This window comes from Drosophila pseudoobscura, chromosome X (genome assembly GCF_009870125.1).
Source record: "Drosophila pseudoobscura strain MV-25-SWS-2005 chromosome X, UCI_Dpse_MV25, whole genome shotgun sequence".
In the NCBI taxonomy this organism is placed as follows: Eukaryota; Metazoa; Arthropoda; class Insecta; order Diptera; family Drosophilidae; genus Drosophila; species Drosophila pseudoobscura.
In genome coordinates, this window is record NC_046683.1 from 17687603 (window position 1) to 17708329 (window position 20727).

At 52.3% G+C, this 20727-nt stretch overlaps 1 protein-coding gene across 2 annotated transcripts in view; it reads right to left on the reverse strand.

Annotated features, from left to right (window-relative positions):
* The window catches only part of Myo10A (Myosin 10A), a 31248-nt gene extending 10712 nt beyond the window's left edge, over window positions 1-20536 (reverse strand). The window contains exons 1-4 of one of the 2 annotated variants that reach the window (XM_033381464.1): window positions 19778-20536; window positions 10504-10854; window positions 8386-8652; window positions 1339-8160 (exon numbers count right to left, since the gene is read on the reverse strand). In XM_033381464.1, coding sequence (XP_033237355.1) covers window positions 1339-8160; window positions 8386-8652; window positions 10504-10629 — 7215 coding nt within the window. In that variant the 5' untranslated portion in view covers window positions 10630-10854; window positions 19778-20536. The remainder of the gene's footprint in view (window positions 1-1338; window positions 8161-8385; window positions 8653-10503; window positions 10855-19777) is intronic. The other variant, XM_001354516.4, reaches the window with a different exon arrangement.
* Window positions 20537-20727: the final 191 nt, after the last annotated feature.

Here is a 20727-nt window from a genome sequence, read left to right on the forward strand (position 1 = left end):
AACCACCGAAACCCACTGAGCTTTGAGACGTGCAAAAACATAGCTCTACCCTGGACGGATCGAGCCTTGCGATATCCGAGCGAGCCTATGGAGAAACGTGGCCTAAGATATCGCTGGCTTATCGATAGCTTCTCTGTACTTACACTGCACAAGAAGATTATTAAAATTTAAGAGGTAAAGAGTACAAGAATACACATTTATGAATGTATTCATATGGAAATACTAATGTGTAGACACTGAATACTGGGTGGGATTAGAAATTGCAAATTCATTATATTTAAATCGGTATGGCCAAAGATATTTTCTTGGAAAAAAAACCCCCGCTTTCATAGTCCTGGATACAAATCGCAACTCGTCAACGCCGCAATAGGATATTACTATTGCACCCCACAGCATCCCATTGTAGCTCCTCTACATATGAATATCATCGGTATACAAAATAAAGCCATATAAACCATCAAAGTACAATTTTTCCCTTTTAAATATCTACATATATAGCGACACTCTCTACTCCACTCCACAAAACTCTACTTATTTTTTGGTCTGTTAGGTGAACTGTTTTTATTATTTATGTAGGTTCTTTAATTAGGTGGTGGAGTCTTCGAAATAATACTCTTTACTATTCTAGCACTAGCTTTTACCATCGATTTAGAGTCGTGTGTGTTTCATACTGCTCGGAGAATAAATCGCCCAGCGGTCTCGGAAAATGGAATTTTTGGTTCGGCCTTTAGTGGTTTTCCCATAATTTGACTCCTTTGTTTATGAAATCACTCAAGGCTCACATAGCTCTACCAAATTCTATTACTTTTGTATTTTTATTATTGATGGACCTATTTCTTTCAATGCTTTTTATTTCGTTTTTTCATGCTCTGATAAAGCCGTGCCGCAACCCATATTTTTTTTTAATAATTAGAAAACTCCGTTTGAGTGTTTAGAATTTTTTTGATGGGCGCTCGAGACCACAGGCAGTAAATATTAGGGTTATCGATGTAGTTATAGTGTGACGTATTCAAATGTCGCGGAGTGTATGTGGTCCAAGAACTTGCAGCTTCTTTCACTCGAGAATGGGGAGCCATTCGCCTAGCTTCCAGTTTTGGAGTAACTAAACACAACTGCAATAAGCATCGATTTAGCTTAAGCTTTTCTATGCATATAAGCTTTCGGTTGCAAGCATTAAAGCTCAAAGCTAAGCTTACCATCTGCACTGAACAAGCTTTAAGCGGGCATGGAAGCTCATCGAAAGCTAACAAAGACTCAAATCAAACGAAGCTTCAACTCGCGAAGACCATAGCACACATACAAATGGTTGATAATTGTGGTTATAGAGGGCGGACTCACCTTCCGGAACTCCTGCACGAAGCTGGTGATCATAGACTGGATGGCGGCTGCCCTGGAGGCGTGCAGCGCCAGGTGCTTCCCGTTGCGCATGTTCAGCTGCAGGGCGGCGGGCCGGGGCAGGGTGACCGCGTTCTGGATCTCCGCGAAGGAAATGGCCTGCACGACGATCAGGTAGTCGGCGTCGCGGCGGGCCAGGTAGAGGCCGCTGTGCGAGACGCCCATTATGCTGACGTCCGGGTAGAGGGGGGCGCCTTGCACCGCGAATAGGCGGGCGAAGTAGAGAGGCCAGTCCCGGGCCATGTCCACCAGGTGGCGCTTGACCAGCGCCCGCACCTGCTGGCCCCTGGCGGCCAGCGTGTCCACGCTGACCCCGTGGCCGTGGAGCATGTTCAGCGCGGAGCTCTTCTCCTGCGGTGTGATGCGCAGGCATGGGGTCACGCCGAACACGTCGCTCAGGACCTGGGCGAAGAGCAGGTCGAGGGCCACCGGCGGCCCGATGGGTTCATGCGGCTGGAACACCTCCTTGCGCACCCGTAGTTTCCATGGCACGCGGTTGTAAGTTAGGCAGGCACTGGCCCCGGCCCCGGCCCCGATGGTACCCAATCCTGTTGCTGTGGCCACTGCCAGTCCGGGACTCATTCCGCTGGACGACGAGGAGGCCGAGGCTGGTGGAGGGGGCACGGGGGCCGGCACCATAACGGGCGGGGGCGTGACAATCGGCTCCAGCTCCTCGCGCATCCCGGAGCTGGCCGAGCTCTTGCGCTTACGCTCGTGCTCGTACTTCTGGGCCATGTGGGTGCGAAACGTGGCCGGAGTGTTGGACTTGCCCATGGATATGGTGTCCAGGCTGGCCTGGATGACACGCGGCGGAGCCGGCTGGTACACCTTGTGGCTCTCCTTCTCGCGCTCCACCTGGCGCAGCTCGTAGAGGCGCTCACGCTCCCGCTCCCGCTTCTCGCGCTCCTTCTCACTGCCGCTACCAGAGGCCGGGCCCTCCACCTCGGCCCGGTCCCAAACGGATTCGGAGTAGTCCTCGCGGTCTCGTGACCTGCTCCGGCTGCGTGACCTATCCCGCTCCGCCTGCTCCCAGGCGGCAACGGAGGACGCCGAGTGCTCGTCACTCAGGTGATGGTGGTGTTGGAGCAGCGGCTGGTGGTGCTGCTGGAGGGCGCTCTGGCGCACGGCGCCAAAGGTGTCCCGCTCCTGGCGCTGGATGAAGGCGGGCACGTTCTCCTTGCGGTAGTCCGGTTCCGGCTCTGGTGTGCGAGTCCGCTCGTGCGGACTTTGGGGGGCCGGGGGCGGAGCTGGAGGCGCCATGCTCGGCGGCCGAATGGGCGGCGGGGGAGCCGGCACACTGGGAGCCGGGGGCAGAAGCACTCCCGGCCAGGCGCTCGTGGGCGGGGCCGGCGGCGGAGATAGCTTGCCCTCCATCCGCTCAATCTGGGTCCGCACCGTGGCCAGAGACTCGCCGTGGTTTGCTCCGCCGTGACCTGCCCCGCTACCGCTGACGCTAGCAAAGAGTCCTCCAAGCTGCTGCTGGAGCATCAGCTTGCGGGTGTCCTCCAGCTTGGACGGAGCCCGTTGCTCCGACTTGTTGGACACCGTTGAGCGAACCGAGTGGCCGGCAGTGACCTGCTCCAGGCGCTGGCGCATCTCGGAGCTGAGCTTCAGCTTTCCCACGCTGCCGGGGGGTGGGCGATCGGCCCCGATCTCGAAGCTCTTCTTCGCCAGCTTCGTGGTGGTCACCATGGTCTGCGGTGACTGCCCTGCGTCCTGCACATCTCTGGAGGCGGCCGCAGTCGCCGATGTGGAGGTGGAGGTGGTGGTGGTGGTTGTCTCCATGCGGATGCTGCTCCGCATAAGCTGTGTGGTCAGGCTGCTGCCCATCATCGGCGGCGGCGGCGGCGGCGTCTGGCTTTCGATCTCGAACTCCTCCCACTCGATAGCCGTGGCGTTGCCGCCGGAGCCTCCGTTGGCGGACAGCTGGTGCTGGGCCTGGGGTGTTGTCTTGCGCTGCTGCTGGCGCATCTTGAAGGCGAAGAAGTCCTCCTCGGTCTGGAACTGGGGCTCCCCCTGCGGCGGCGGCCAGCGCCACTTGCCGATCCTCACGGTCTTGGCCCGACCGTAAGGGTCGAGGAAGTGACGCGTCTCGGACGGGTCCTTGCACTCCAGCGGCGGCGGCATCGGCGGTGGCGGTGGTGGCGCCGGCGGATGCACTGAATCCATCACCACCAGGCTGGTGCGCATGGCCTTCAGCCGCAGCGGCGACTGCGGCGGCGGGGGCGATATGGAGAGGCTGCCCATGGCAGGCGGCGGGGGCGGAGGAGAGGCAGAGGTAGCTGCCGCTGCTGCCGCCGCCTGCTGGCTGAGCAGCGTCTGCAGCGCCTGGTTCTGGGCGAGCAGCTGCTGCTGGATCTGCAGGTTCTGGGCCATCGCAGACTGGAGGAAGGCGCGCTGCACTTGCTGCTGGTAGAGGACCGGGGCGGAGTCCGTCTCCCCTGGCATCTGTATGAGCTGATGCATCAGCGGATCCCCTCCGTTGCTGCCGCCCGTGCCAGTGGTCGTGGCTGTGGCCGTGGCTACGTGGTCCGTGCTGCCACCACCCTTGATGCAGTCCACCAGCTGCTGCTTTTCCGAAAGCATATTGAGAGTTTCTGCCACCTCGATCGGCTCCAGCAGCTCGTTGATGTAGTCGTCCAGGTCTTCCAGCTCCAACTCTTCCCACTCCAACTCCGACTCACTATCTGCTTGAGCACGTGCATCCGCAGTGGCTGGCCTTTGGCCTCCTCCTCTGATGCTGGCTGCTAGGGATCTGGCGTCGGAGAGCTCGTCCAGGGAGCCGTCGAGCACCGGGCTGAACAGGTCGTCCAGAAACTGGTCGACGTCCGAGGCTTGCGACGGCACCCGCACCCGCCGGACGTGAGAGGCGAGGGACGGGGCCTCACTGGTGTCGGACATGGCCGAGGAGCGGGTGGCGTATTCCGACTTGTCGACGTACTTGCTCGAGTGGGAGCCGTGCGATGCAGCGTGGGAGCGGCGAGCGGCATTCTGGGACTTCTGGTAGCGGGGTGTCGTCTCCTTGCCCATGGGGGCCAGGCGCTCGGCCGAGTGGTACCGGTCGTTGAGTCGGCTCTCGGAGAGGCCCAACGTGTGCAGCGGCTCCTGGGAGTCGCAGTCGGGCAAGGGCAGCGACTGCCCCGGAGCTATGTCGCCGGCCAACAGATCGTCCAAGGACTTGGAGCGTGACTTGGCCTGTCCCGGGCTCGGGGAGCTCGGCTCCCGCTCGAAGTATCGTTCATTCAGGGCCGAGCTGCGGGACAGTAGCTCTCGGCTGCTTCTGCGCTTCTGCTGCTGCTGGGGCGGATCTGCCTTGGGAGTGGACGTGGGCGGCGCGGGGGGCGGTACACCTGGCCGCTTCACGGCCTCGGGCAGGGAGGTTCGCATGAACTTGGCGCCGGAGCGGAGTAGGTCGCTCCTGGGGGCTGGGAAGGCAGGGCACAGTTCCTTCTCAGCGATCAGGTCCATAACGTAGTCCAGACCACAGCTGTCCGTCAGCTGCTGGCCGTCGTCCAGCACTATGGTCCAACCGCGACTGGCCACGCCCAGCGTGGACACCGCCAGAGCCGCTGCCTCCTCGCAGGAGGTCCAGGAGTCGATTGCAACTGTTTGGCTGGCGTCGTCGGGCAGCGTGAGGGGCAGGGCCATGTCGCAGCCGCGCGCCCAGGAGCGCCACTCCAGCCAGGCGGGCACAAAGTTGCGGCATGCGATTCCGCCGGATCCGCTGCTCTGTTGGCGCAGCAGCTGGCGCAGGAGAAGGTTCCGCATGGGGGAGGGCGCCTCGTCGTCGACAAACTTCATCAAATACTTGCTGAAGGCGGGACTGGGCTGGAAGCAGCAGAGGCACTGCCCGAGCAGCTGCCACAGGCGGGTGGCCTCGCCGGAAGCGGATCCCAGGCCGTGCACCTGGTTGCAGATCTGCACAACGATCTCATCGCGCAGACCGCGCGAGCTGAGCGCCTTGTGGACAATGTAGTCGGACAGCAGCTTCTCCTTGGGCCCCTCCAGGGCCTTGTCGTTGCTCCAGCGCAGGATCAGCTTGAACACGGCCAGAGCGTCCTGGAAGTCCTGGTCCCGGGACGCCGCGCGGGTCAGCAGCGGGGCAGAGATGGGCTCTCGGCGGGGCTGCAGCCGCAGCCCGTTGCAGTACACGCTGCTGAACTTGCCGAACGAAAACTGTCCCAGATCCTCGGGCAGCTGGACGGCAGCGGCCGGCGGTCCGGGGACCGTCCCCAGCACCTTCACCAGGTTCCTGTCGCTATGCGGCGGCGCCCATCCCTGCAGCTTGGAGTAGATAAATGCCAGCTCTGCCGGGATGTCCAGGTAACTCAGCTGGCTCCTCTCCAGCACTGCCTGCTTGGCCTCCCTGGCCTCGCGCGACCGCTGCGCCGCCTCCCGGGCCTCTTGCCGGCGCCGGTGGTCGGAGCGCAGCTGCTGGACGTGTCTCCTGGCCTGGTGGCCCCTCCACAGGCGCTGGGCAGTGATGGCACCACGGCGCATTCGCTCGAAGTGCTGCTGCTGGCGCTGGCCTCGCCACCGGGCCTGCAGTCGTGTGGCCGCGGCCTGGCGGCGGGTCAGATGGCGCCGCACGAGCATGCCGCGCACATGACGCTGGATACTGACGGCGGCGTGGCGTAGGCGCTCGGTCCGGCCGCTTTCGAGAGCCCGGTGCAGAGCCTCGCGGAGGAAGACGCGGGTGGCGCCCAGCTGATAGTCTGGTCCCTCGACACCGGTGCGGGGCATGGCCTCGAGCAGCGCCCGGCAGAGCTCGCGGTAGGGCGTGCCGCGGGCCAGAGGCGCGGACAGAAGGTGTCTGTAGCGCTCGACAAAGTGCTGAAAGCGGAGCCGCACCGGGTAGCCGCGCTGCCTGATCTGGATGGTGTCGAGCATGCCCAGGTAGCGCAGCTGTTGCAGAACGCACGGCATGTCCATGCGCAGGGCGTGCTTCTCCTGGTTGGGCTTGATGCAGCGCACGAACCAGGGGTGACAGCGGCCCATCGACTGCAGCAGCTGCTGGAGCGAGTCTGCAAAGCGCGCGGCCACCGTCGGCGTGCGGGGCTTCATGGTGACGAAGCGCCCGTTGCTGCCCTTGGGCAGGGTCTTGCCCGCGTCCCGCTGGGCCCGCAGCTGCTTGGTGAGCTCGGTGACTAGGGTGAGGCGGCTGGAGGCGAGCAGCTCGAGGACATCGCCGCGCAGGGCGTCGCGATTCTTGTCGAGAAACCCGTCTACGCAGTACCACACCTGTCCGGCGTAGTGGGTCACGCCGAACTCCTGGGCCCCGATGCGGGGACGAGCATACAGCTCGCTGAGGGCGTGGTTGTAGTGGCACTTCTCGAGGAAGCTCAAGTCCGTGGCACGGGGGAAGTTCGACTCGTCGTCGAGCAGGTGGCAGATGCCCACAGGCTTCTTGGCCAGCAAGTGGATCACGGGCAGGTTGTCGTCCCATGCCAGGGGCGTCCATTCGAGGCGCTCGCGCGCGTACTCGGCCTGCTCCAGCTTGAAGACGTGCTTGTTGAAGTAGAGCTGCAGGTTCTCGTTGGCGTAGTTGATGCACAGCTGCTCGAAGCTGTTCTCGGCCAGGTCCTCGAAGCCGAATATGTCCAGGATGCTGATGCGGTGGGCGTCGTGGGTGCCGCCCTTCTGGACGATCGAGTTGATCCGCGACACCAGCCAGTTGAAGAGGCCCGCGTACAGGGCCTTGGCGAAGGCGTCCCTCGCATCCAGGGCCTGGTCGATGCCCAGAGGCGTGTGCAGGCGCTCGGCCCGCGCCTCTGTGGTGCGACTGGTGACCGCCCGGTGCAGTCCCTCGTCGCTGATGTGCAGTAGGTGGGCGGCCCACTTGATCTCCGCGTCGGAGCCGACCTCCACCCCCTCCTGGCCGTGGCGCAGCTGACGACGGTGGAAGTAGACGTTGCCCAGGTGCAGCACGGCGGCCAGCACCCGGACGATGCCCTCCCGCTCGCCCTCGGACACGCCAAGGACCTGCATGGCGCTCTGCAGCGAGGCCCAGTCGACGCGCCCGCTGGCGCAGTCGGTGGCACCCTGATTCAGGTAGAAGTACTTCTCCGCCTCCAGGAGGCCGTACTTGCTGCGCTCCGCCTCGCTGAGGCCGCCGAGCATCTCGTAGAAGACGTGGTAGTTGCGCTCCCCCGGCGCCTGTGTTACGATCCGCGACTTCTCCAGCAGGTACTGGGTGATCTTGGCGCCCACGATGGCACCGCTCTTGAAGTAAACCTCCAGGTACTTGCCGAAGCGGGAACTGTTGTCGTTGCGTGCTGTTCGGGCGTTGCCGAAGGCCTCCAGGAGCGGGGCGGCCTCAAGGATCTGCTCTGTGATGACCGCCGATGCGGAGCCCCCGCCGGGGACCACGGCGGCCAGGTACTGCATCACCAGCTTGGTGGACTCGGTCTTGCCGGACCCGGACTCGCCCGAGATGACCACCACCTGGGGCGAGGGCAGGGCCGCGTGGGCCGCTGCCCCGATGGCGAAGAGGTGCGGGGGCAGGGCCCCCAATGGTCTTCCCGCGTACTGCTTGGCCACCTCCAGGCCGTAGGCGTCCGGGAACATCTTGTAGGGGTTGACGGCGATCAGAATGCTGCCGGCGAACGTGTAGATGAGGCCTTTATCGTAGCGCAGGCGCAGGTTCCACAGCAGCGATGCCTCGTGCAGGTCGTCCAGCATGGTCATGTCCTCCACGCCACTGCTGCCCAGGTCCTGGCGAGCCCGCAGGCTGCCCTCGCCCGGCTGCAAGGCGAACGTTTGAGGCTGCCAAAGAGGAAAAACAAAAAAAATAAATGTCAGCAAATCAACGAATCAGAATCACCGAATTCTATACAGATCCCAAACAGACCAGACAATTATCTGTGCTAATTATCTGTAGAGACCTGTAGTGGGGTTCGGTATGGAGGGGACAATCGGACAGTCAGAACTGACGAACAGTTTGGGACGGGACTACATTCTGGTTAACACTAGACCCCGCCAGAGGCTCACATGACGCGCTATCACATCGCTGCAGAGCGTCGAGAGCCGCTTGACCACCTGCGGGTAGCGACCCTTGAGGCGCCGGTGGCGACTCTGCTGGTGCTGGGGCAGCAGGGGCAGGTCCTCCATCTCCTCCAGGCTGGCCGGGCGCTGCCGCCTCAGAACATGCGGCGAGAGCAGCGCCAGCGAGGGCGACTGAGCGGGACTAGAGGTCACCGATCCGCCCCCGCCCCCGCCACGCTGCCATGGCTCCAGGTGGAACCGTACAATGCGCATCTAACGGAACAGCCCGAGACCTAGACCGCCCGAGATCGAGACCGAGACCGAAAACGAAACCGATTCCGACGACTGACAAAATCGGGCAGAGATCTGGCGTCTGTGGCCGCCGTCTCGATTGGTACTGAAAGGAGTCTTGCAGAAGCGCATCAGCAGTGCCACAATTTCCCCAAACGTTTCTAAAACGGTTTTCGCTCGATCCAAAACACGTTCTCGCAAAGAGAACGATGGCAAGGCGGAAGGCGTGTGCGGACCAGATTCAACCAGACCGGACTCGGCCAGGTGACACTCCTGTTGCCCCTGCTGCCGCACGGGGGCCACCAGAACGCACTCTCCACTCTCCAAAACGAAAGAGAAGCGTTCAAAAAAAACGCAGCGGGAAACCTGATCCAAAAGATGCGACCGTTGCTTCGATCGCTCTGATCTCCGTCTTCTCTATTCAATTAGCCCTGCTTCTACCGCGGAGAGTGAGTGAGTGTGTGGGACTTTCTCCGAGCCAATCTCGTGAGACGCCTCTAACCAGTTTCAGATCGTTTCCGTGATACCCGTACGCATTGTTCCTTAGGCCTCTTTGGCCCCAGCTCAGCCAGCTGTATGGGGTCGGGGCATGCGGACTGTGGGCTGTAGTCTGTAGACTGTGGTCTGTGGACAGTTATCCCAAAAAAAAAAAACAACCTGCGAGCAATCATCTTTGGGTGACAATCTTTCGAACAATGCAACTTGCCATTTCATATGGGGCGATGGCGGTATTCAATGGGAATTCCAATGTTTATGTTTAGGCCAAGCTCGTAGGACCAGCCTGAAAGGGTCTGCCAGAGATCGGTCTCAGTTTGTGGCTTTGTTGGCAATACAAGGAATGCACAATGCACCGAAGTATGTATTTTGTCCGTAACTGAGTTTGGAATGATCTTTTTGTACAAACAACAAACAGAATAAAGTAACATCGTTCGATAAGGAATGTATTTTGGATGAGGTAGCATTCAATAAAGAATTTGCTGTCCAAAAATATGTGGCATACATATATGTCTCTTCAGCTTTTTTATGATATATAGGTACATATATGTTTCCATGTACTATACATCGTGCATTGGTGGATAGGCATTCCCAGGCATTTGAAATCTGCACACACTTCATATGTACATCAGTATATATGCATATACATGCGTACATATGTGCCAGCAACAGGTTAACGGGCAGGCGAACAGGATCCGGCCACAGACACACTCGAATGTGGCCAGCTTTAAGACGTTGCACCAGGGCTGCATTCAGTTCTTGATTGTGGCTAGATTGTGGCGCTTGGTACCGCTACGAGTAACGCTACTGCCACCGCCAGGCTGGGAGGAGGCTGGGGAGAGGCCTGTATAATTGGCCTAAGAGAGCGTCGATGCCTCTCTGAGCCGAGATCTGTGCTGGGAGTGGAGTGCGTCGCAATTAGAGGGAATCCACAGGTGGTACAGTCCAGTCCAGTCCAGTCCAGTGCCACAAGTCAGGCCACAAGCGGCCAAAAAAGAAATCCCATCGACCAGTCGTTTCCGCAGCTGTTTCAGATGTTTGGTTTCATTGTGCTGGAGGCATTCGTTCACACACTAAATTGGCGCAACAGCCAACAGCCAACAGCATTCCATAAGTTGCACGAGCCCTCAGCAAACAAGGCAGGGCAGGGCAGGGTAGCGCATAAAAACCGAAATAAATAAATGTATAAACAAACCGCTGTTGACTCCAAGTGAAAATAGTGAAAACCTTTCATGGCTCGCCCCGGCGAAACCGAAGCCCAATTGGAAATGCAAACAGTGGGGCCACGCACCACGGAGGTGCGAAGTCGTACGGTCGGGGTCTCTTCGGTCTACCCACCTTGCCTTTGATCATCGCCTGGACGACGATTACTTGGGCGGCTCGATGCACCTCCTGGATCTCGCCGGGTATGGGATGGCCCATGCCCGGGTCAAACCAGACCAGGTCTCCTTCGCCCCAGTCCATGGCTCGGCTGTCCTCTGCTCCTCTGCTTCTCTCTCTCTCCCTCTCTCCCCTGTGGTTCCGGTTCCGGTTCTGATTCTGGTTCCAGCTCCGGTCCTTCCCTCAGGTCAGAGTTCTCCAATTTGGATCTCCTTGAGATGGACAGCTTCTGTATCTATCTATCTATCTCTGTAGATTGGATTGGATTGGATTAGGGCTGGTCTTCAGGCCGGCTGGGTCAGTACATTGCTGCAAGAAAGACACAAAAAAAGTATCTGATTAGTGAATTTCAATTTTCTCAAGGTAACAACAAAACTAAGCAAAATCAAATGTATTTAAAATGTATGCAATTATTCGAGCAAAAATTCACGTAATTATGGCGCCTTTCTATGAAGCGCCTCAAACTTGTGGACCATTCAAATATGTCTGCCCGTGCGCCATGCGCCATGCGCCGTGCGGCTTATCAGGCACAGGTCTCCTCTCCTCCCCTCTCCTCTCATCTCCTCTCCGTCCAACCCCCCACCTTTGCCATTTGGCATTGTGTGATCGTGCTCGTGATCGCTGCAATTGTGACGGCTCGGGGCACTGACGCGAAGGCCGCTTAACGAATGAAAGTGCAGATATATGTATGTATCGTTTCTTTTTTACATACACACACACACACAGGCATACGTATGTATGGGATTGGCACTGCCAGTGGGACCGGGACTGGGACTGGTACCGACAACGAGACCGACACCGACACCGAAGCGCAATGAAATGCAACGGCAGAGACGAACGACCGGCAGAAACAATAACAACAGCGACTACGACGTTTATTAATTCCTCGCATGATTGCAGAAGATCCGAGGGGAATGGAATGGGTGGAGTTGATCGTCTGCTACAGTGTTCGAGTTATACTCGTATGTTGTATGAAAAGGGTCCATCCCTACGACTGTGGCTCGTCCCTTTCACCGAGATCTGTGTGCAGGTGTGTGTTGATGCTTCTCTAGCAGCGGTAGCCAGAGTAACTCCAATATCACTTCCCCAAGATCCATACTATAGAAGTCCATCTATCTCTGTATACCCCTTGAGTGTGTCCGACCCACATAAAGGGCTGGATGAATCTTCATCTCTCTATTAACTCCGCTCTTAATACTCCGGAAATCACTGTATCTGTATCGTCCTAGCCTCCCTGGTTCTCCAAGACCTGGTCCTGCTTAAAGAACGGAAAATCCAGGCTCTATAAAACTTACCACCACTGTCTCCATGTCTGTCTTCCTACAATATTCCTCCGCTCGTTCTCAATTCCTTACCCTTAACAGTCGAATGCATTTTCTAAATCCCTTCGTTAACAGAATAAAACAGAATCTTCTGCTGCTGGTATTGCATATTTATTCGCCACCTTTTTCCAATCAACGTACTCCCCTCATATTTACAGCGCATCCACTCCGTATCCCTACCATCTACCTCATGCCATCAGCATTTTTCTACCTTCCTTTCTTGCAATAATAATAATTCTTTGCGCGTCCAGATGAAGTGCCCAGTCCATATGCCAACCCTTGACCTTTCCTGTCAATCTCTCTTTGGAACAATCTTGTCTCCCAGTGATTTGGAATGAATCCATCATCACACAAGATCTAACATTGAAAACTACCGAGGTATCGCAAGGCTTACCGCCATCCCGCTAATTGCAACATCTATGCTGCAGCTTGATATCTCCGTCGCAGCACGGGTTTTTAAACATTGATCATCATCGACTAACCTTTTCGAGTGCTCTACTATAATCAACCGAGGTTTTCAAAGTTGTTTTCAAGCGAAGGTAATATTTACGGATTTTATTAAGACATTTGATTATGTGAACCATACTCTAAAATTTCAGAAGTTGTCCTTATTAGGTTTCCTTAAACATCTTTCAAATTGGATTTAGCCTTATCTTTCTATTGTCACATATAGTTAGTGTTACATCAGGAGTGCCACCGGGAAGTCATCTAGGTCCGCTTCTGTTCATTTTATTCCTGAATGATCTTCCTCAAGTCATAACATACTCTACTACCACCTGACCAATCAAGGCTTACATTTTTTAGACCTGCCCGTTGCACCGTCATAATAGGGATATATTCGTGCACAAGCTCCTTCTCGGCATTGTGGCCTCCCAAAGTCTTTTGGGTTAGATTGACTTCTTTGTTTCTTCTAGACCTACCCGTATTTTTTATTCCATCCGCTTACCCATAAGTCGGTCAAATTATGCCGAGCCTTTTAGGATTATATGCCATAATTATGGTTTCCTTTGCCATATTCCCCGAACTATCCCTTACGATTATAGCACTTTATATTTACCATCATCTGAATTTGGCAAATTTGTAAAAATGTTTTCTTTCTTCCTCTCCTGTATTTATCGTCAATTTTATTACTATTTTACGGTAGGAGTATCTGTATAATATTTTCTGTGCTGATACATGAAATACTCAGTGTTAATTTTCCACGTTATTAAATATAAAACCTTTCATAACTTTATACCCGATACTCAAAGAGAAGGTGGAAGTGGATATAACTTGGGTGTTCGTTAGAAGGAAGGGTTTTCGACCTTAGAAGGTATACATATTATTGCTCAGCATCAATAGCCGAGTCGAAATGGCTGTATCTGTTTGTCCGTCTGTCCATCCGTCCGTCCAAAATTTAGAGATACAGAATCATAGAAAATCACCAGATAGTCAGAAGGAACAAATGAAATTAAAGTCCAAGCTCATGCTCTCTTTCAAACACTCTTCCTGGACCAGTGCGAGACATCTGAACGGAGGGGAGCATCGGGTATAAATTCAGAGCCGCGGCCCTTGCCACGCCTCTCAGCATTACCGCTCTATACTGGCGTTAGGTTACCATTTCTTCGCATAGGGTTTTGAGGCTTTTAAAAAATTTTGATGGCGAATGTAATTCTCGTGGCACCATCCGTATTGGTTATCCAATCTTTTTGATAATTCACATGCCACATACGAGTACGAAGGTGATTTGACTGTAATTATTTTTAAAAACACTTGAAAAACGAGCCAGAACCTTGTTAGCCACGGCAAGGGCTGCGTAAGCGCCAGTCTCTGCCTTTTGGCAGTGCAGTTATTAAAAGAGACGAGTTGATTTGTTGGTTAATCCGGCGAGGGATCTCTCCGCGATCTCTCCCAATTTTGGTTGAGAGAGGGGAGAGACTAGAGAGAAAGAGAGGAACCATGACTCTGTTCTAATATTAATTCCGGCCGATCTTTTATCCCCTTTACACCTATTGACCTATTTGATTTGCATTTTCAAATATTATTATAAATGTACATACATATGTATACCTTTATTTATTTATACCAGTATTCATATAATCTCATGAATAGTATAGAAGAGAATATACATATTCTACAGATGTTAATATGAAATGCAAAGCCCAGAAATGTACATGGCTCATACTCGGTACTATGATAATGTTTTGGCCAAAAGAATATTAAGCAGATGCGTCAAGACAGAGAAGAGCCGAGTCCGACAAACGCTTGTGTCGATTTGTTTTCAGCTTTTTGCTGTGCGGCCTTTTCTCGAGTAAAACTTTCACCTGTTTTGGGGCAAATTCCTTAAACATAAATATTTATGCCCAAAACCGCAGGAAAAAAAAAAAACGAGTGAAAATAAAAAGAGTGGCTGAAAGTGTCGCCATTTGGTTTCGGATTTGGGTTTGGATTTGTGGCCGTTACTGAGTAGATTTGGAGTTTGAATGGGAATCGGAATCAGATTTGGGCCTGGCACAGTAACGATGTTTGTTGCCAAATGGACTGACAAGTGCCTACGAATTGGCTGCGTCGCGTCGATCGGGGAACCCGTTTCCGAGCACCGGCGAGACACGAGCACTTCAGGTAGACCGTTGCTGCGGCTTCGGCTTCAGCTGCGGCTTCGGCTTCAGCTGTGGCTTCGGCTGCGTCTTCAGCTGCGGCTGCGGCTTCGGCTGCTGCTGTCTTGCCGCTTCATCATCCAACACGTACGCATTCGCGCTCTCACTCTCGCCATGTATCACCATCTCTCTTTTTCTCTTCGCGCTCTCTCTCTCTCTCTCTCTCTCTCTATCGGGCTGCTTTTTGGGCTACACCAACATTGGCGCACAAAAATCTTGGCTCAACTACGAGTTCGACCGCATTCCAATGCTAAGTCGTCGCGACGCGTCGCTGCCTGCAGTCCATGTTTAATTCTAAGGCAGCAACAACTACAGCAACAACTACAGCACGATCAATGAGCAAATATCCAGTGATGTGGAATGACAGTCAAAAGAATTCCATTTGCTTTTAATTGTTAGATCATTGGCACAGAAAAGTACGACATTTTTGTGGCTCGAATTGATTCGAAGCATAGATCGGAAATGCTTATTCATACATATGTATGCATGTATTTAGTAGGTGCATACATAGATACATTTTACATACATATATGTATACTTCTTATTGGAAATTCATTCAAAACTAAAATCAAACGATTTGTCTCGAGAATTGCTGTGATTATCGATTAAATTGGTAGCTGATTTAACTGATGGTAAATTCCGGCATCCTGTTTGAAATCTGAATGGATCTTAACTTATTATTCCATGGGGGCCAAATATCCATTAAACTTATGGGTCAGTGCTGCATTCCCAGATGAGCATTACTTCTGGATTCATCGCACTATTCCTATTCATATCATATCGGGACTAGGATCAATCGTATCTCATGCTTGCATTATCTTAAGAAATGCATTCTTAAAAGAATTCAAAGAATGTATTCTAATTCTATTTCTACATATTTACATACTCGTATGTATATATTTGTATTCATTCTCTTCTCCCTCCCGTTTCGTGCCATAACACGACAATAATAACAGAAGACAAAACTTGTTTATCCCAGTTCGTTGCCTAAGTCGTCGTTAATTTCGTCAATATCCATAGAAAAAGAATTGATTTTCCAGAATGCAGCAGATATGGGAAATGTTTTTTTCTATTCTACTCCCATGTGCCCCATGACCGAATGAAACAGGAACGGAACCCTTTTGTTCGATTTCTAAAATGATTAGTTAACGACACACAGATACACACACACACACACACACACACACACACACAGTGGTGGCAACGTTAACCGCACCTGTTTAAGTGCTCAAGATGCTTAAATGTTAAGTTATGCATAAGCGAGAGTTATGTATATGTTGGTGTGCGTACAGCGTGTGTGTGTGTGTGTGTGTGTGTGTGTGTGTGTATCTGTGACTGGTTGAATGGCTTTCGTTAGCCAGGTTCGTGTGTTGACTGTCGCGACTGTCTCGACTATGGAATATTGACACATTCTTGGCATTGCTTAGAGTTTGAATGGCCCTAGCCGTGGGACAGGGACAGGGGTGCGGCTGCCACGAAGTGAAACTCGATAGATGCCAAGTATCTCGTATCTCGTATCTCGCCAAACACCACTCAATCCTCAATCATCCACCTGCTGCCACACGCACGCCCAAATGCGATCTTTAATTAGTTGGCTTTTCCTAATTTTGGTTTTCGCTTTTCGATCTCTTTTTACTCGCATTGCTCGTATTACTCGTATTGCGTTTTCCAATCAAGTCGCTTTGACGAACTGCATTTGCAATTCGAGCAGCAATTAATTTCGGTTCGCTTCGATTTACTTTCAGCTCGCGTTTTCGCGTTTTTGCGTTTTCGCGTTTTCGTCTGCCCAACCAGCACAATCGCTGCATTATTGAGCATAATCTGTTGGCTGTTTGTAATCTGTTTTCGTATCCCATTCCCCCATTTTACAACATACAGTACAGCACATATGATTATTCGATATGCGATCTGGCTTTCAACACGAATGCGTGTAGAGATACAGAGATACAAAGATACAGATGCGGATTCAGGCCCCTAAACTGCCTCGCTGTGAGGTGAACTTTGAAAGCCAAGATCCTTGCTAAATACAAAACCACTAGTGTTGTTTACAGGACTGCTGCTGTCTAGTTTTTACCTCTATTTCGCATTGGGAACAACAGCAACGTCCACAATTTACTGTGTGCCTGTCTGACGGACAGTTTGACTCATTGGCTAAAAGCTTTGGCCAAAAGCAGACAACAGTCAACTGGCAATCGCTTGGCCCGGTGTGCCCTGGTGTGCCCTGGTCTCGCGTGGTCGGGTCTGCCTTGTCTAGGCTTGTCTAGGGAGTGACTAGTCATATATTACGGCTGCTGTTGGTGTTGTTGCATTAAGCGGCTTACTTGCCGCTGCTCTTGGCCTGGCCCGAGTATTTCTCTCTTTTTTTTTTCGAGTTGGACAAATAGAAAACTTCATGTAGAAAGAAGAAATATTTAGCAACAAGCCCAAGTCGACACACGATTTCACTACCGCCAGGGCCAGAGCCAGAGTCAGGCCAGTGTCAGGCCAGTGTCAGAGCCAGACCCAGAGGCAAATGGTATAAGCCAAGTTCGAGCTAAAATGGCGACACACACACACGCAGAGAACTGGCAAGAGTAAGCCAAAAGGCCAATAAACCTTTGGAGAAAAATATAGAAAAAAGCGCGCCATGTTGCCAGTCAAAGAAACAAAGTGGTGTTGTTGTTCAAGTTGCTGCCGCTGCCACTGCCACTGCCGCTGCTCATCGATACACACAGATACAGTGAAGACAGCACAACACTTATTCGTAGATACGATTTAAATATTCACTCACACAGATACGCCTCTCGGCCGCTCGGCAGCTCTGCCGGATAGCTGTACGAGTATGAGCATGCAGAAACAGAAAAAGGGAAATTTTCAAAAGTGGTTAGCTCTATTGTCCCGCTGCTGTGGCTGTTGCATTTAGTGGAGAAGATAACTGAAAGTGCCAGCCAGTGTTGGCTGTTGATGACAACATCAGCAGCATCGGCGGCATTAGCAATGCATTAAATATTCTAAAATTCAAATCCATTATCGAGGTGTGCCGCTTGACGAAGCTTTCGCAATCATTTTGTGTGTTGTGCTCTGCTGGCGCACCCGCAGCGCCCACAATCCCCCACAGTCCGGGAAACGAAGACAACTGAGTTTTGGGGGCGTACTAAAGTGTGGGGCAAATGAATTCGGGTCCAAAGCCACATAATCTGCTCAGGCTGCAACGTTGAAGCAGACGGAGGTGAGCTGTCATCCAAGAATCAAGAGGGGAAATCCCTCAAATTGTATCCAGGGGAGACGATTAACACCAGCCTAACCTTAATTCGCGAAGTGCCGCCCAACGACTTCATGCGGGGACAGCTTTAGTAGTATAATACATATGCCCACTTGACTAGTCATCCTTTATAAACATAAATATATGTACATACTATGCGGGGTCGTAGGTGATTACTTCCGATTCAACCTTTTATCAATGGTCTTTCCGAAAACTTTATCCAAACACCATAATCTCTCATCGCCCAGATCGATTAAGCATTAAAAGCCATGATTAGGCCTTTTAGCCAAAAACGAAATCAATGACCACTGGCATGGCGTGACGAAGAAGATGGGGACCCCCCCCCCCCCCCCACACACACAAAAATCAAAGCAAATTACAAATTTCACTCGGCGGATCTGCCCGTTTCCCTTGCTGTTCATTTTCGCTGTGACTGTTTTGTTTAAGTAAAGTAAAAGTCTATTAACATCTTTGTCGCATTAGCATGATGGTGTGCGTGTGTGTGTGTGTGTGTGTGTGTGCATGTCTTTGTTGTGTCTGTGAGCGCTGTTTGGAATATTTGGCATTTGGGGCTTATTGCTGCCAGCGTAGGCAAGAAAGGCAAGGAAGAGCAAGGCAAGGCCCCTGCAGATCTATTGTTCAAAACAACAACAAATAAAGGACCACTTCGATGGGACTACTAAAAATGCAGGAAATAAAAGTATGTTTTAGAATGAACTCGAGAATACCCTCTCGTTCTTGCCCATTCGATTCGTTCCTCTTCGCTTGAACCTTGTGCGAATGAGTCTTACGTGAGCGCACTCATTCACTCAAACTCTATCGAATGCCGGTTTATTGCCATTCATGCCACACACACACACATACATGTGTACATATTTGTGTTTATTCAGATTGAAGTGCCACCAATTCTGAAGGTGCTGACAACTAGGCGAAAAGGCGAAGGACCAAGCAGGCGATTCAACGGAACGGAAGAACGAGGAAAACAAAAGACTGAGGCTGAGAACACGAACCAAGAAGCAAGAGCTGACAGATGAAAACTGGAAGCCATGGACGCGAGTGGTGGTGGGACGAAGAGGCAGTGCAAGCAAGAAAAAGCACTGGGGCGTTGATGTACGGAAGTGGCTCGCACACACTCTCACAGACACACACACACACACACGCACACAAACAAATATTCGAGCAAGGGGCCGCTGCGGCATTCCTCGATGGCCGGAACCAGTTTTCTTATGCTTCCACTACCAATTTTTTATTGTATGTAGCTTTTCGCCTGGTTTTCGTCGATTTTTTTCCTCTTTGCACGTCTAACTGTTTGCCGTGCTTTACCGTTGCAATCGTTCTTGGTATTCTTGCCAAATCGACGCCGTCGCCGTCGCTGTCGTTGTCCACTTGCGGAGAAAATCGAATCGTAGCCAAGCCAATTCGAACCGAACACGCCTGGAATCTGATTGGGACGATCCCTTCCAATAACACGAAAAAGAGAAAAAAACAAAATGGAAATGGAACTGCAGCGGGGCGAGAGACTGTAGGCGATCGCATTCGCTCCCACATGCATACTCGTATGTACATATGACTCAAACACACGTGCACGCCATGGGATGGGGGAGGATATTCATTCCGTTCATATCCAATTCAATTCAATTCATATTGATTGCATCACTTCCAGAACTGCCAAATATTTACATACAATGTGTAGTTATATTTAGTTGTGATTGGCAGCGGTGAGTGTTCTGGGGGGTGTGGATGGATGGGAAAGATCATTTTCTTGGCAATGGCACTGAGATTGGAATTGTGGGACGCATTAATAGATGGATTGTGGATATTTCACTTCTTTCTCCCTCCCGGAGCGCTCCTCCGATACTATCTTTTCTTATTAACCATTTCCCCTGATCCGCCTATCTCTGGAATTCGAATTTGAATTTCAAGAGAGCGAGCGGTACTGGGTATGGCAAAAGGTTATATCTATTTTAGTTTTGCATACATATGTGTGTTCACCTCTCGCTCTCTTTCTCTCTATTTCTCTTTACACTACTCACTTGCTGTATTGTTGCTTTTCGTTTCAGTTAACCGTTCTGCTGCTGCCGATGTTGTTGGTGTTGTTGGTGTTGTTGGTGTCGTTTGCTGGTATGCGTTTGTGTTTGTGTTTTAATGTGTTTTGTGCTCGTTTCGTCGTTTTTTTCTCTCCCTCTCTATGACTGCTTCTTCGTGGTTGCTTTCAGCGTCACTTCGTCACCGCACAGAACATAACAAAGTATGTATGTATGTATGTATGATGTATGTATGCACATAAGATGATGAACGAACTCTGCTACATTTCATTGCCGAGTCTAATTCTGCTTCTTACGATTCCGCTTTCTGCAGTCGTAGCTTTAGCTGTGGCGGCGGATCTTGTTCTTTTTCTTTTTTTTTATTGAATATGGTCGAGTTTAAGTTGCTTTACATATAACAATTATATTTAAACGGCACAGGCGGGTAGAGTAGCAAAAAAAAAAGAAAGATCTTGTTGTGACTGGTGGTTGTGTGTGAGATAGTGTGTATTTCTTTTGTGGACGTAGTTGTAGGTCGTGGCACGCCGCGCACCAAAAAAATTCACTACAAACTTCTCCGGCAGTCAAGCAGCAACTGAAACAACGGCTTTGCAGTCGTAGACTGCCTCACCTGTTGATCTGATCCAACGAGAGGCTGCTACGACTTGGCACAGAGCGAGGCTAAAAACAGGTTTCCAGAAATCAAAGCCAGGCGGGCTCATTTTCGAATGACCGAAAGTATCGATGAACAGCTATCGATAGCTCGGCTCAGCTTTGCACGATTTCGATTGAATCTTCTACCGATGAGTGCGACCACCTCAGTGTTAGAAACTGGTTGCGGGCGCGCGCGTTTGAATCGTTTCCCTTTCAGATGGTGAGAGGGCCGATTGCGTCGCACAGTGGGGCCTCTGCCATTTCCGTAGCAAAATTAATAGCAGCTGAACAGCATGCACACTGAA